We start from the raw sequence: 13,009 nt of genomic DNA, 5'->3' as shown, positions 1-13,009 counted from the left end.
GCAATCTTCCCAGTTTGCATTTGAATGAGGACTGATGTAGCAGCTCTCTGAAGGCCTTGGTATAGCTGCAATGGTGCTTTTGAGGGTTCTTTCCATAAACGACAGACGGAGTTCCCATGGGGGGAAGCAGCCCATTCAGTCTTCCATGCATTTGCTGCTTCTATGCGGAGGATTCTTCAAATGCTGGCCATGAGAGTGAGCTCTTCCGCGCCATTGGGTGCTGGGGAATTAGCAGCTTCTTTTGCAAGAGCATCAGCACACTCATTGCCATAGATGCCTTCATGACCTGGGAGCCAATACAGTTGTATATCCCAGCCACATTCCTGTAGTTGAGATGCAGTGCATGCAATATCACTCAGGATATATTGGCCAGAAGACCTTCCTGGAGCTGAGCATGCCTGTATTGCTGCCTGGTTGTCTGTGAAGATGGTTGCTGTACGGGTCTGATAGGAACATTGTGATTCCAGTCCACTTGGGTTGCGTATTTGGGTAAGCACCATCTTTATGCCCTGTAATTCTGCTGCATATACAGTGTGGGTAGCTTGAGAGCCAATGTGAACTGCTTGGCACCCCAGAGGCAAAACTACTGCTGCTCCAACTCCCTGTTCTGTCAAGCTGCCATCTGTGTACACAATGATATCAGCTCTGCTGTGTAAGATGGCATTGTGAGTTGCAAGAGCAGCTTCCTGAGTTTCTGCTATATGGGGTTTCAGGCCTGCCCACCAAGGCAGGGTCACATGTGGGTGTATAATCTCCAGCTTGTCCTGAGAAATTGCGGTTCGTCACTCCCATCATTCTAATGGTGATGTTAAAGGATCATGGTCTGGGCTGGTGGCCCATCGCATGCGTCGCTCCCTTGCGTTCCTTGGCGCTGGTCATTGGCCAGAATGTCATATCTTGCTGAGGGTGGCCATAAGGGGTGATGTGGCAATTCAGAGGTATGATTCTTTGGCTGCATGTTCCAATGCGATCATTGGAGGAGGTATGTTGAGGCATATCTCCAGAGCAGCTTGAGAGGTTGTTCTGAATGCACCAGCTATCCTGTAGAGGGCCTTGTGCTGGATAGATTCCATGGCTTTCTTAGCCGCATTTTCTGCCGCCTTGAAGCCCCATCCAGCCCGTATGAACCATGTGGAACTGGCAAATGTGATCTGCGGCCATAGGATGGCTGTGTACATTTGGCGGAGGTGGGTTAGAGTGATTCCCCATGTTGATCCTGCTATGGAGCACAGCACTGCTATCATTTCAGTGGCTTTAACTTGGGCATGTTCAATTTGTTTCATTCCAGTGAGGTGCTGGTCTAGCTGGATGCCAAGGTAGTGAAGGGTAGGCACAGGCTTAACCTCCACCCCCTGCACTTTGACTGAAGCATCAGTTGAGCTCAATGGTCTAGGGACGCCTCAGGCCTTTTGCCATAGGTGTATCAGGCCATATTTTGCTGGGGCAAACTTAGAGGCATGCTGGATCTCCCATCATTCTGCAATTCTGTGTATTTGCTCAAGATGTTGACAATTAGCTGCAGCAGCCCGGCTCCAGACAAGTATACATATATTGTCAATGTAGCCGGTGACCATTGCTCTTCCAGGGTAAGCCTCATGTATTTGGTCGATTAGATCTGCGTTGTAGAACAGGTAGAGTATTGGAGAGAGGGGTGAGCCTTGGGGTATGCCTGTATCTGTGGTAAACTGGCCTGTTGCACCCTCCATTAGTACAATATCTGTGCTGTGGTGGCATAGGAAGCTTGCTATCCAGTTGACAGCACTGCCTGGGATCCCTCATTTTTGGAGGTTATGGATCAAGCGTTTATGTGCAGCGTTGTCGAATGCGCTGCTGACATCCAGGGTAAGCAGTGTGGCTACCAATGCACCAGTACGCCAGGAGGCATGGACCTGTTCCAGCAGCAGGTGAATAGCATGCTCACATGATCACCCTCTGCGGCCACCAATATGGGTCTGTGGTAGGAGACTGTGCGCTTCAACCATATAGCTTATGCGGGTTGCAATGACTGCTTCTAATGCTTTTCCAATTGTGTTAAGCAGTGCAATGGGCCTGTATGCCTTTGGATCTGTGTAATCAGGTTTGCTGGGCTTCTGCAATACCACTGTAGTTGACTTTCAGAAGTGCTCTGGGCAGTATCCCAAATGCAGGCAAGCATTGAACAGATTAGTGAGATGGCCCAGGAAGACCGGAATGGCTAGAGCGCGGTGTAGTGTCAGATTTGGTATCCCATCAGGGCTGGGGGCCTTGTTTGGCGCAGCCTGCTGGACTGCCTGACAGACTTCTTTCTCTGTAATGGCAGGCATCTGTAGTGGTTCAGGGTATTCATAACCAGGGATGTCTGAGAGATCTGCTTCAGGAGGTGGGGGAAATAGTGTCTCCCACAGTGCCTGTGCTTTCCTTTCTGGAGTGTCATATGTTTGGTCCCCTGTATGAAGAGTTGGTGTGTAGGTTGGTTGGACACCCCAGCAGCGGCGTGCCCAACAGGCCAGTTTCCAGAAGCCTTCTATTGATTCAGTTGCATCCTCCACGCGGGTATGGTGATTGTCTCAGCTCAGTTTAGCGGTTTCTCGGCCCAGTGTATGCTTGGCCTGACAGAATGCCTTGATGTCTTCCTCCTGGCCAGAAGCGGCCCAGCATCGTGTGCAGTTAACATTGTTGCGTAGTCCCTTTAGTTCTGGGAGATATCCTGGGCGCATGTATGGTGTGATCCTGGATACAGGAACAGTGTTCTTTGCAGAGTGTTGGATGGTTTTAATCAGGTGGTCAACTGTGGCATCTATCTCCTCAGTGGTAGCTAGGGGGCATATAGGCTGGAGATTTGCGGCCATTGCTTTTAGGAAGATGTCCCAATCAGCTTCCAGCCATTGCATCTTTAGCTTTTCTGGGGACTTCTGTACAGGTATATCTAATTCTGTGAGAATTGGTACATGATCTGCTGCATGCATCCAGTCTCATCAGTGTTGGCAGCGCACTAGGAGATCTGTCACCTCAGTAGTTCCCCATGCCAGGTCAATTGTAGTCTGGTGGCGCCCCCTGCCTGTGTGCTTTTCATATGTAATCATGCCCGGCGGTGTAAGCAGTTCTAAGCCATGGTTCTCAGCTATCCAGATGAGATCATCTGCTTCTTCATGGCGGTGGTCATAGTCAAGTCAGTTCCACATTGGATGATGGAGGTTGAAGTCACCCACTACCACATGTTGTTGGCCAGGGTGTCCAGCCAGCGCGTTGTTCAATGTGTCAATGACGCTGGGTTGGCCTGTCACAGGGCTGGGATTATATGCGTTATGAATGTGTATGGGGCCTATTCTTGTGTGCAGGGTCAAGGTGCTCAGGTCCTTAGTATGATGCTGGATCGCCCACTTCATTGGATCTAGCGCCTTGCTAACAAAGAAGCATACCCATGGCATCCCAGCCACATTAGTGTCCTTGCTAGTAGGTTTGATCAGGAGGTGAAAGCAGTTTCCGAGCATTTGTGAATATGTGGTCACTTGGTCTGTGTGTCTGTTGATATAGGGCTCTTGGATAGCCAGGATCTCTAGGTCGCGCACCTCTTTCTCACCAAAGAGGTGTATCATCACTTTCTCACATGATTTCCAACAGTTGGCCTGCAGGATTCAAATTTGTTTAAGATCCATCATTGATTACAATTCTTCCTCCATTGGGTCTTCATTGGAGTGATACTGGCTTTGCTCATCATCAGACTCTTGACCATGGTGCTGATTATAGCTTTTGCATCAGTTTCAAGTCTGTCTGAGTGCTCTCAGAGCAGTGTCAGTGCTTGGGGCACTGAGAGCTCTTGCTCTAGTTCACTGGTGAGGGCCCTCTCTGGGCTGCAGAGTCTGGGTTTGGGCATTCATCTCATTTTCTGGTTGGGTATCCGCCATAACACTATTTAGTTCAGGCTCATCTTCTGTGCGAGGTCTTTTATTGCTCTTTCTGGGTCGGCCTGGGCCGCAGCATTGAGTGTGGTGCTTTGCAGCTTCTGCAGGGGTGGGGTCTTGGCCTTGTTCCTCCCCTGAGAGGCCTACAGAGCCAAGAGAGACTGGGGCACTCTCATACCATCCACATCCATGTGCTCTGTTATGACGTGCAGTCTCCACTCATTCCACATGAGCTGGACAGCTGCAGTCAAAGGCAAAGTGATCCTCTGAGGTCTTCTCACTTTGCTTAGTGTTCTGTTTTTGGCAGACTGCACATTGGGCTTTGGCACAGTCTCTTGCTGTAGGGCAGTCCTGAGAGGAATGGTTTTGTGCACAGTATGCACAGGAGGTAGGTCGCTTGCAGTTTCAGGCTATGTGGCCATATGCTTGGCAGTTGAAGCACTGCTGGATCTGATGAGTTTGGTCGTAGTATTCGCACGGGTGGTCGCGGCTGTCAATTGCCAGGCCAAGCAGTATGGCTATATTTGCAGCCCAGTCATTGTTGAACTCGACAATTAGCTTTGATGTTTCTGGTTTGTGTTCCGCGATATGTCGAGGACCAAGAAGCCACCCAGTGTACATGATCACTGTGGGGGCAGAGGCCAGGCGTCCTAAGTTATCCGCCTTAATGCGTGCTGGGGCAGCTGCTAGATCAAGCTTGCAGTTGACACTGTTCATAACAATGCAATAAGTTCTTCTTTTGATGGTTGCATTGTCTCCAAAGGTGAGGCACCAGTCTTTTGCCGCTCTGGCTAGTTGTTCCACATTTTCCAGGCTCTCTGTGCACAGGATAACATCCCCGCTGGGCAGGATGCGGCCTGTAGAGACTGACTGGTGGACAATTATAGCATTGTTTGATTCTTTAATGGCCCGGTTTGCCTGCTCCACAACCTTGGCCTCCTTCTGGTGGCGCAACGGGTCGACAATCTGGTGGTCTGTACCTCAGATATGGATCTCCAGGTCTGTTTTCAGTGGAAATGGGGTTGCTTGGTTGCTTGGAGAGGTGCTTAGTGTTCCATTTGTGCCAATGGATCCATTGGTATTGCCCTGCATCCAGTTCAAGACCAAAGAGGACTTTGTTGATGTCAGGTGACTTGCTAGAGCCGCATCCTGATAAGAGTTTGCATGGCCGGAGGGGTTAGATGCTGGGGGGCTATTGGTTGCTTTCAGGGACTGCATTGAGTACTGTAGAGCTTTCATTTCCTCTGTCTGCTTATCAAACATATCTTGGATTTGTTGGAGTACTTCTTTCTGGCCATCATGGTTTTCACTGCCATTGTTGCTGGCATGGTTGCGCACCTTTGCTGCAAGATCTTCAACTGAACTCATAAACTGGATGAATAGATCCCAGGGGGGTAGCCCCTGGGTCCGGTCAGCAATTTGCTTCAGCTCTGCTGTTTCTGTGAGAATGGCAGCTGCATGGGCGCCTTTGTTGTGGTCTTTATGATTGTATGAGCAGTTGGGCCACAGAGATGTGGCTCCGACCACCCCTTTCTTCTTTGCACCCCCCATTGTCAGCGACAACTGGGGAGAACGTCGTTGAAAGTAGTATCAATCAATTCCGCGTGAAGTTGAATATAGGATTCGAGTTTTCCGCAGTGCGGGAACTCGCTCAGAAGGTAGGGGGGGGGTCGCCACTGAGGAGTTGTTTTTTTCCCAGTTTTCAGGATTGTATTATATATATCCCACCTTAGACATTGTGAGATAACAGGAGGTTTGTTGAATATAATATCCAGAAATCTTTGCGGCACTTGCTGGATAATCACTGACTCAAGAAAAATGGTGTTTGTTGGCGGATATTATAGGAATATATATAATTCTATGCTGCAGATGTGGCTAGCTGAGGAATCTGCGCATACAGCTCATCATGCTTATGGGCCCAGCTTTGCCTCACCCAACTCATCTTTATCATGGGCAACTATTGGCAGAACCCATGACAATTGTTCAGCTGAAACCCCACACGAGTGGGGAATTGGCTGCACTTCAGTGAATTCCATGCGTGGTCATTCAGCCAGCCACTGGAGGTCCCATGTGATGAGCCACATAGTAATTGTCACGGCTCGATACTAGTAGATAAAACAAATACATAGTTACATATGTGCGCCGTGCTAGAGTGGCACAGCGAAGCCGCAAAATCCGCGCCAATCCGCGCCGAATGCAACTCTACGCCGTGCGGGGTAACTGGATACTGATCATCCCCCTTCCTAATAACACTACTTAACTAGTTTACAGCAACTCCAAGGCCAGCCCACAGGATCAAGTCAGTCAGTATTCAGGAGTTTCCAAGAAGCTGCCCAAACATGGCCAAACCGCACCAGAGCACCAGGCGTACAGGAAGGCAGGGTGCATGTGAAATGGGTCCCTGGGCATACAGGCATTGAAGGCAATGAAGAAGCCGACAAAGAAGCCAAGATGGGCTGCCATGGGCCCCTGAATCTCCCTATAGCACCTGCGTCAATAGCAGCTGCCAGACAAATAGCACAGAGGATGCACTGGCATGCCTTTGCACAGTTCTGGGCAGAAAAGGCCCCCAAACGATACAAGGACCTCAGGATAAGCCTGGAGAAGCGCCCCCCCCCAGAGCTCCTCCTTCCACGAACAGCCCTGGGCCGCCTCCTTGCCGCCAGGAGCGGACATGGTGACTTTGCAGAGTACCATGAACGCTTTAAACATGATGACGCCCTGCTGACATGCTCTTGCGGCCGCAGAAAGGAACCATCCCATTTCTATCATTGCAGGGAGGGCCGCAAAGCAGCAGCACATCCATGGGGCCGCCGGTCTGTGACTTATATCCTCTGCACAAAGGCTGGATACACTGCATTTGCAGGCTGGTTGGGAGAATCCAACTTCTATACAGATATCTGCCGACGACATTAGGCCATCAAAACTCACCAAATCCAGGGACATCCAGGCTTACCTCCGGTCTCCCTTCCTCTCTCTCTCTCCCCTTTCTTTCCCCTTTTTATTGTACCCCTTCCCTGCCCTTCTTGTTCGCGTTCATGCTTTTTGTTGCAAACCAATACGCGCAATTTCGCTGCTTTGACAGTCATGAAAACCCAAGCAGCCCCCCGCGCGGGGGGCTACCTGTATATAGATGATAGATGGTAGTTTAGCTAGGTGACAGGCAGTCTCGATCTGCCCGTCGTATGTCCCGCACCGGGACCAGGGCTTTTCCGCTTCCGAGGTTCCCAAGGATGCGTGGAAAGACCCGAACCTCGACGTAAAATAGACACACACACACACACACACACACACACTACTTAACTAGTTATACGACATCCGCAGCCTATGACAGGATGGTTGTGTGAGTCTGCTACGACACTAAAATAACACTTAACGTAATCTATCACCGAAAGGCGCATATCACCGAGAGGCGCGCCTCTGTATCCCATACAAAAATGGCAGTTGTTATAACCACCATATTTCAACCATTAATGGATATAGAGAATGATCCATGGAATAAGAATATATATCAATGCCTCAAAAGAATATATATAGTTTTCTTTCATCTTTTACATGTTCTTGTACCTGTCAATACTAGTATATCAGAAAATACAAAATAATACAGTAGTAATTTATGTTACCTAAAGAAATATCAGTCTGGAGTAGTTGTACTCTTGGTCCATACCAGCTGAATACTGTAGTAACCTGTATACAAGATTGTAATATTTGTAGATGTTTCGCAGTTGAGATATTGTAGTGTTAAAAACTACTATTTTGTATGGAATACCGAGGCGCGCCTCTCGGTGATATGCGCCTTTCGGTGATAGATTACGGTAATGATTCTAGAGTAGCAATGAATGAGTAATCTGTAGCTCTGTAGCTCAATACACAGATTCCTGACAGATTGTAACTAAGTTCGTATGTGTCAAGTTTCATAACGTAATCCACAAGCGAGTGACGCACCCGCCCCCCATATATACTAGTATTTAAATCCATTTATTTCTGTTTTAATTGATGAGGATTGCTTTTGTAATTGCATGTGGTTTCAAGGTGTTTTTGGCTCCCAATCACTACCCTGGCTTCTGGGGAGGGGGGTTGGCGTACGAAGCTGAATATTGAGCTTTGAAAGCAACCGATCAGGGTCAAAAGACAATAAACCAGCTGCTGTGAAGCTATTTTTGATAGTATCAGGTTTGAAAGCTTCAATTCGTGCATGTGGGTAGGCCTCAAGGAAGTCTAATTTGTCGATATGGTTGACCCCAAGGCGCATTTTGGTTTCAACAAGATGACCATATGCTCGCTTTAACACTGCAAAACAGCCAATATCAAGTGGCTGTAAAAGATGTGATGAATGTGCTGGCATGCAGATTGGAATGATATCATTTTGATTGCAAATTTGATCAAATTTTGGTGTTAAATGGCTACCATGGCCATCGAGGATCAAAAGCCGATTAAAATGTGCAAAAGCCAAGCCTGCAATCTTACCTCACAAAACCGACCGCTTCGATTTAGTGATGCCATAGAATAGCAAAATGTCTCTATTTTACAACTATGATCCATTTTACAAGTGATATTTACTGCCTATCACTGCCCTGTGAGGTTAAGACCAGTGACTGCCAGCCTCAGGCCACCAGGTTGAAACACGAGCCTGAGACGATCATCGATGAGGTATTTCTGCCATTGGATACTTGTGACCGGGCGCAATACCTGCAGTTACCAGGCAGAAGCGGAGAAGTCTATTGGGGGTCTAAAATGGTTCAAGCTTTACATGTTCCGCTCGGCACCCGCCGCGGCCCCCTGTATGCAATTTTTACAGCTAAATTTATGGGGCACTCAGCTGAGGAACTCTCCGTCGATTGGTTCATTCACATACCAAAATCCCTCCCCTGAGGCCCAGTATTGAACTCTCTGTGCCTCGAGTCTTCTTTCTTTATATTTTTATACCCTTTGTCATCCACTTGCAGCTAACTACCCGAGAAGTCATATCTGAAGTACGGAAGTTCTCCATGCAACAATGACAACACATTTCTCGTACTCGGCACTAGGTAATCAGCCTGGAGTAGACAGTAACCACAGCAGTCCTGACCGGCACACGTCCCAGACGGCTACTCTCCCAACAAAACCCACTCACCGAGAACAACGAGCATCAGAACCGGATCAAAAGGCCCATCGAGGCAGCTCCATTGCATCGAAAGCTCCACTAGAGCCCGCCGAAAGCCACAGTCAGTACGCCCATATTCCCCAATCCACAGCCGTCTTTAGCCCTGCTCGATCTCACTGAATCTTCGCCACCATCAGAGTCAAAAGAGGCAAACTTCCAAGATGGAACGAAGAAAGTCAAACGGCTTGACTGGGCTCGCTCCTGGCTCTGGGAGATTGGAGGTGCTATAGTCAGTGTCATCTGCATCGTGCTCCTGATCGGATTCCTCAAATACGTGGATGGAAAGCTCTACGATGACTGGGAATACCGAGTATCGCCCAATGCAGTCGCATCCGTGATTGTTACCATTGCAAAAGCAGCCATGCTTATACCGGTCTCAGCGTGTCTCAGCCAGCTGAAATGGAACCAAAGTCAACATCCGAATCCAACTCCCCTCTATCATATGCAGGTATTAGACCAAGCTAGCCGTGGTCCCTGGGGCTCTTTGGAAATCTTTTGGAGACTGAGGCCAGGTTTGGCGACGGTGGGAGCATTTCTGATGATCCTATCTGTCGCTATCGATCCGTTTGCGCAGCAGATTCTCTCTTTCCCTTCAAATCGACTGCTGGCTCCAAATGAAACAGCATATACTCAGACTACACACCAATATTGGCCTCGATGGGCAACCAGTGTATTGAACAATGTTCAGAACGAGCTTTCTGTCAGTGAAGTCGAGCCAAGGATGCAGGTTGCAATTTTCAGTGGCCTATCCCAAACAAATAACCGCCTGGAGCCAATTTGCTCCTCAGGGAGTTGCGACTATGATGACTTTATCACCCTTGGCATCTGTAGTGAGTGTGAAGACGTCACGGCCAAGGCAACTCAGACCTGCGTGCCATCTGCACCTCGCTCCAATGGTAATATTGGCGACGAATGGTCATCAACCCCTACCAATTGCACCTACACGGCACCAAGTGGCTTTAATCTTACTCCTGGCATCATGTGGAATACAATGGACACTTCAAAAGTTGTGAAATGGATATCAATGCCCCGTCAGCCTTGGACGTCTATCATAACGTCTGATACAAGCGACGATGGAACCCCAAAACCGATTGTATCTTTCTTTGCAGCCAAGTATGAGCAAGACCTGATATATTACCACCACAATATCACTGTGCCGGAACAAAAGCCCACCATGACAGAGTGCTCAGTCTACTGGTGTGAAAGGCAGTATACACAGAATTACTTCTCCACCGGTCATCGATTCCTCGAGACTAAGACGAGTCAGAACCTCTATGTCCAAGCCCAGGTCCAGAGCAAAGTAGACTTTTGGACTCGCTGGTTGAGCCCATTCAGTGGGAGCAAAACCCTATCGGAAAATTCAACTTACATTATCTCCTCAACCACCTGGATCCCCATGCGACGAATGATGATCAAACTCTTCAATGGCACTCTTATAGTGAATGAGGAGGGAGATGACGCAGATGACGCCAAATCTTTTTCAGGAATTCAATCCTCTCTGATTTTATACAACAGCAACAACCTGACCCAATCAATGGTTGAAATGGCCACCAGTATGACTGATAACATCCGCTCCAGCCATATGGCTTCCCGTGTCAATGGACGGGCATACCTCAATAGCACACTAATTCATGTTCGCTGGCCGTGGATTATTCTTCCAGCTGCCTCTGTGGTTCTGTCTATTGTGCTTCTCATGGCTACGGCTGTCTCAAGTAGGAGGTTACATACCATCTTGTGGAAGTCTTCTGTATTGCCATTGCTTGTCAGTCAGCTTGAAAACCTCCCCGGCCATGATCTGAGCCGTGCGGGCGATGTGGATGAGATGCTGGATATGTCGCGGAAGATCAAAGTTGTGATGGCGAGTCAGGACCCTCCTGTCCTTGTTGAACATTAGAATATACATTTATCTTTCAATATTACTTTTTTGAGTTGAATTTGAATTTGATGGTTCCTGTTTTACTTTTATTTCACATTATGGTCAGTCCCATTTCACTTTCATTCATCGTAATTGGTATCATTGCTTCAGCCATTCTTTCATTACTCGTGGTTTATGCCCTCGATTATACATCCTTCTCTTGCAGTGGCATTGTGACGGCTCCCTCAACGGCTCAACGCCGCCTCAGTGGCTGATATCGATAAACACCGCCATGCAAGCAAACAAAGGAAGCACTTGGCGCGGCCACAGAACCCATGGATAAAAACCCCTTTTTCCTGTAGATAGATTCCTTTTCTTCTTTTCTCTACAGATTCGATATTCTCGTCGATGGCTACAATAGTTTAGATAGGAATTCAGTTCGTTAATATCTACTATTCCGAGAAAAAAAAAAAAAAAAAAAAAAAAAAAAAACTCCCCAGTGACGACCCCTCACCCTACCTTCTGAGAGGGTTCTCGTACTGTGGAAAACTCGAATATTGTATTTAACTTCGCTCTGAATTGATTCTACTTTCAACGTTGTACTCCCCATTTGTCGCCAACAATGGGGGGGGGGGGGGGCAAAGAAGAAAGGAGTGGTCAGAGCCGCATCTCTGTGGCCAGATCACTCATACAATCACCAAGACCACAACCAACGCGCCCAAACAGCTGCCATACTCTCAGAAACAGTAGAGCTGAAGCAGATTGCTGACAGGGCCCAGGGGATGCCCCCTCCCAGGGATTTATTCATCTGATTTATGAGTTCAGTTGAAGACCTCGCAGCAAAGGTACGTGACCGCGCTGGCAGCAACAGCAATGAAGGCCATAGTGGCCAGAACAAGGCTCTCCAACAGATCCAAGACATGTTCAATAAGCAGACAGAGGAGATCAAGGCTTTTCAGCACTCAATGTAGTTCTAAAGTAACCAACAGCTCCTCAGCGTCCCGTCCCTCTAGCCACGCCAGATCATACCAGGATGCAGCTCTGGCAAGTCACCTGACATCAACAGAGCCATCCATGGTCGCTGGCTGGATGCAGAGCGCTATCAATGGCTCTGTTGGCACAAACGGGGTGCTGAGCACTTCCCCAAGCAACCCGGCAACGCCATTCCCGCTAAAAGAAGACCTCGAGATCCATATCTGAGACACTGATCACCAGATCGTGAACCCCTTGCGCCACCATAAGGAAGCCAAGGTTGTAGAACGAGCCAACCGCGCCATTAAGGAATCAAATAACTGCCAAGCATATGGCCACATAGCCTGATATTGCAAACGACCTACCTCCTGTGCATACTGTGCACAGGGCCATTCCTCCCAGGAATGCCCTACAGCAAGAGACCGTGCTAGAGCTCAGTGCGCTGTCTGCCAGAAGCAAAATGTTAAGCAAAGCAACAAAGTCCCAGAAGGTCACTTCGCCTTTGACCGCAGCTACCCAGCCCATATGGAACGGGTGGAGGCTGCACGTCACAACCGCGTGGCTGGGCACGGATGGTATGAGGGCGCCCCTATGCCTCTTAACTCTGATCCTCCTTCAGTAGAAGAGCGAGGGCGGGACCCTACTCCTGCAGAGGCCGCAGAGCACCCTGCCCAACAGACACAGGCGAGGGTAAGCAACCAGTCTAAATCCCGATCCCGAGCAACCTCTACCCGACTCCGCAAGCCAGACCGGCAGGGCAATAAGCGACCCCGCACAGAGGAGGACTCCGAACCAAATAGTGCTATGGCAGACACCCAGCCAGAATTTAGCCAGGGCCCACCACTAGTAGAGATTGACACCAATGCCCAGACCATGCAGGCTACAGAAGGCCCATGCCGGCGGTCTAAACCAAGTGTTGACTTCCATATACGCTGAAGACTGATTGATATGATCGCTGCTTCGACTAACTAGTCAGAGCCCGACCTGCCCACCTATTTACGACATACTTCCTGCCCATGCCTAATCGTATCCACAGAGGATATGATAGAGAGATGATAGGACCGGGGGACTACGGCTATGCAGCCAGCATCCTTTGACTATGGCCACTGCATACATGCATTATGCACTTTGTACTCCTTTTGTCTCTTTGAACTTCTT

At 48.7% G+C, this 13,009-nt stretch overlaps 7 protein-coding genes across 7 annotated transcripts; 4 read left to right on the top strand and 3 right to left on the bottom strand.

The window, feature by feature from the left end:
• Nucleotides 1-1,485: 1,485 nt before the first annotated feature.
• Nucleotides 1,486-1,935, bottom strand: ASPGLDRAFT_44094 (uncharacterized protein; the record flags this gene model as incomplete). The annotated part of the gene is made up of 1 exon (XM_022545950.1): nucleotides 1,486-1,935. A coding segment is annotated over exon 1 (194 nt), but the record flags the coding sequence as incomplete, so codon positions are not given.
• Nucleotides 1,936-2,546: 611 nt separating this feature from the next.
• ASPGLDRAFT_23522 (uncharacterized protein) lies at nucleotides 2,547-2,945 on the bottom strand (the record flags this gene model as incomplete). The annotated part of the gene is made up of 1 exon (XM_022543298.1): nucleotides 2,547-2,945. One exon carries the CDS (start codon nucleotides 2,943-2,945, stop codon nucleotides 2,547-2,549), a length of 399 nt encoding a protein of 132 aa, XP_022402997.1.
• A 1,850-nt stretch (nucleotides 2,946-4,795) lies between these two features.
• Nucleotides 4,796-5,575, bottom strand: ASPGLDRAFT_44093 (uncharacterized protein). Its single transcript, XM_022545949.1, has one exon. The coding sequence runs from the start codon at nucleotides 5,430-5,432 to the stop codon at nucleotides 4,863-4,865; it is 570 nt and encodes a 189-aa protein (XP_022402996.1). The 5' UTR covers nucleotides 5,433-5,575; the 3' UTR covers nucleotides 4,796-4,862.
• A 355-nt stretch (nucleotides 5,576-5,930) lies between these two features.
• Nucleotides 5,931-7,041, top strand: ASPGLDRAFT_44089 (uncharacterized protein; the record flags this gene model as incomplete). Its single annotated transcript, XM_022545948.1, has 1 exon — nucleotides 5,931-7,041. A coding segment is annotated over exon 1 (277 nt), but the record flags the coding sequence as incomplete, so codon positions are not given.
• Nucleotides 6,508-7,168, top strand: ASPGLDRAFT_1213381 (uncharacterized protein). The gene has a single exon (XM_022540232.1). The coding sequence runs from the start codon at nucleotides 6,611-6,613 to the stop codon at nucleotides 7,016-7,018; it is 408 nt and encodes a 135-aa protein (XP_022402994.1). The 5' UTR covers nucleotides 6,508-6,610; the 3' UTR covers nucleotides 7,019-7,168.
• Nucleotides 7,169-8,877: 1,709 nt separating this feature from the next.
• Nucleotides 8,878-10,918, top strand: ASPGLDRAFT_23521 (DUF3176 domain-containing protein; the record flags this gene model as incomplete). The annotated part of the gene is made up of 2 exons (XM_022543297.1): nucleotides 8,878-8,908; nucleotides 9,087-10,918. The coding sequence occupies 2 exons, from the start codon at nucleotides 8,878-8,880 to the stop codon at nucleotides 10,916-10,918; spliced, it is 1,863 nt and encodes a 620-aa protein (XP_022402993.1).
• A 1,458-nt stretch (nucleotides 10,919-12,376) lies between these two features.
• ASPGLDRAFT_33224 (uncharacterized protein) lies at nucleotides 12,377-12,787 on the top strand (the record flags this gene model as incomplete). The annotated part of the gene is made up of 1 exon (XM_022544278.1): nucleotides 12,377-12,787. One exon carries the CDS (start codon nucleotides 12,377-12,379, stop codon nucleotides 12,785-12,787), a length of 411 nt encoding a protein of 136 aa, XP_022402992.1.
• Between the last annotated feature and the right edge of the window lie 222 nt (nucleotides 12,788-13,009).

Source organism: Aspergillus glaucus (genome assembly GCF_001890805.1).
Source record: "Aspergillus glaucus CBS 516.65 unplaced genomic scaffold ASPGLscaffold_5, whole genome shotgun sequence".
In the NCBI taxonomy this organism is placed as follows: domain Eukaryota; kingdom Fungi; phylum Ascomycota; class Eurotiomycetes; order Eurotiales; family Aspergillaceae; genus Aspergillus; species Aspergillus glaucus.
Note: the sequence above shows the minus strand (reverse complement) of the source record. Positions and strands in the feature narration are given on the sequence as shown.

Excerpts from the sequence above, each read along its gene's own strand:
- ASPGLDRAFT_44093 (XM_022545949.1), bottom strand. The coding sequence starts at position 5,432 with ATGGGGGGTGCAAAGAAGAAAGGGGTGGTCGGAGCCACATCTCTGTGG.
- ASPGLDRAFT_1213381 (XM_022540232.1), top strand. The coding sequence starts at position 6,611 with ATGCTCTTGCGGCCGCAGAAAGGAACCATCCCATTTCTATCATTGCAG.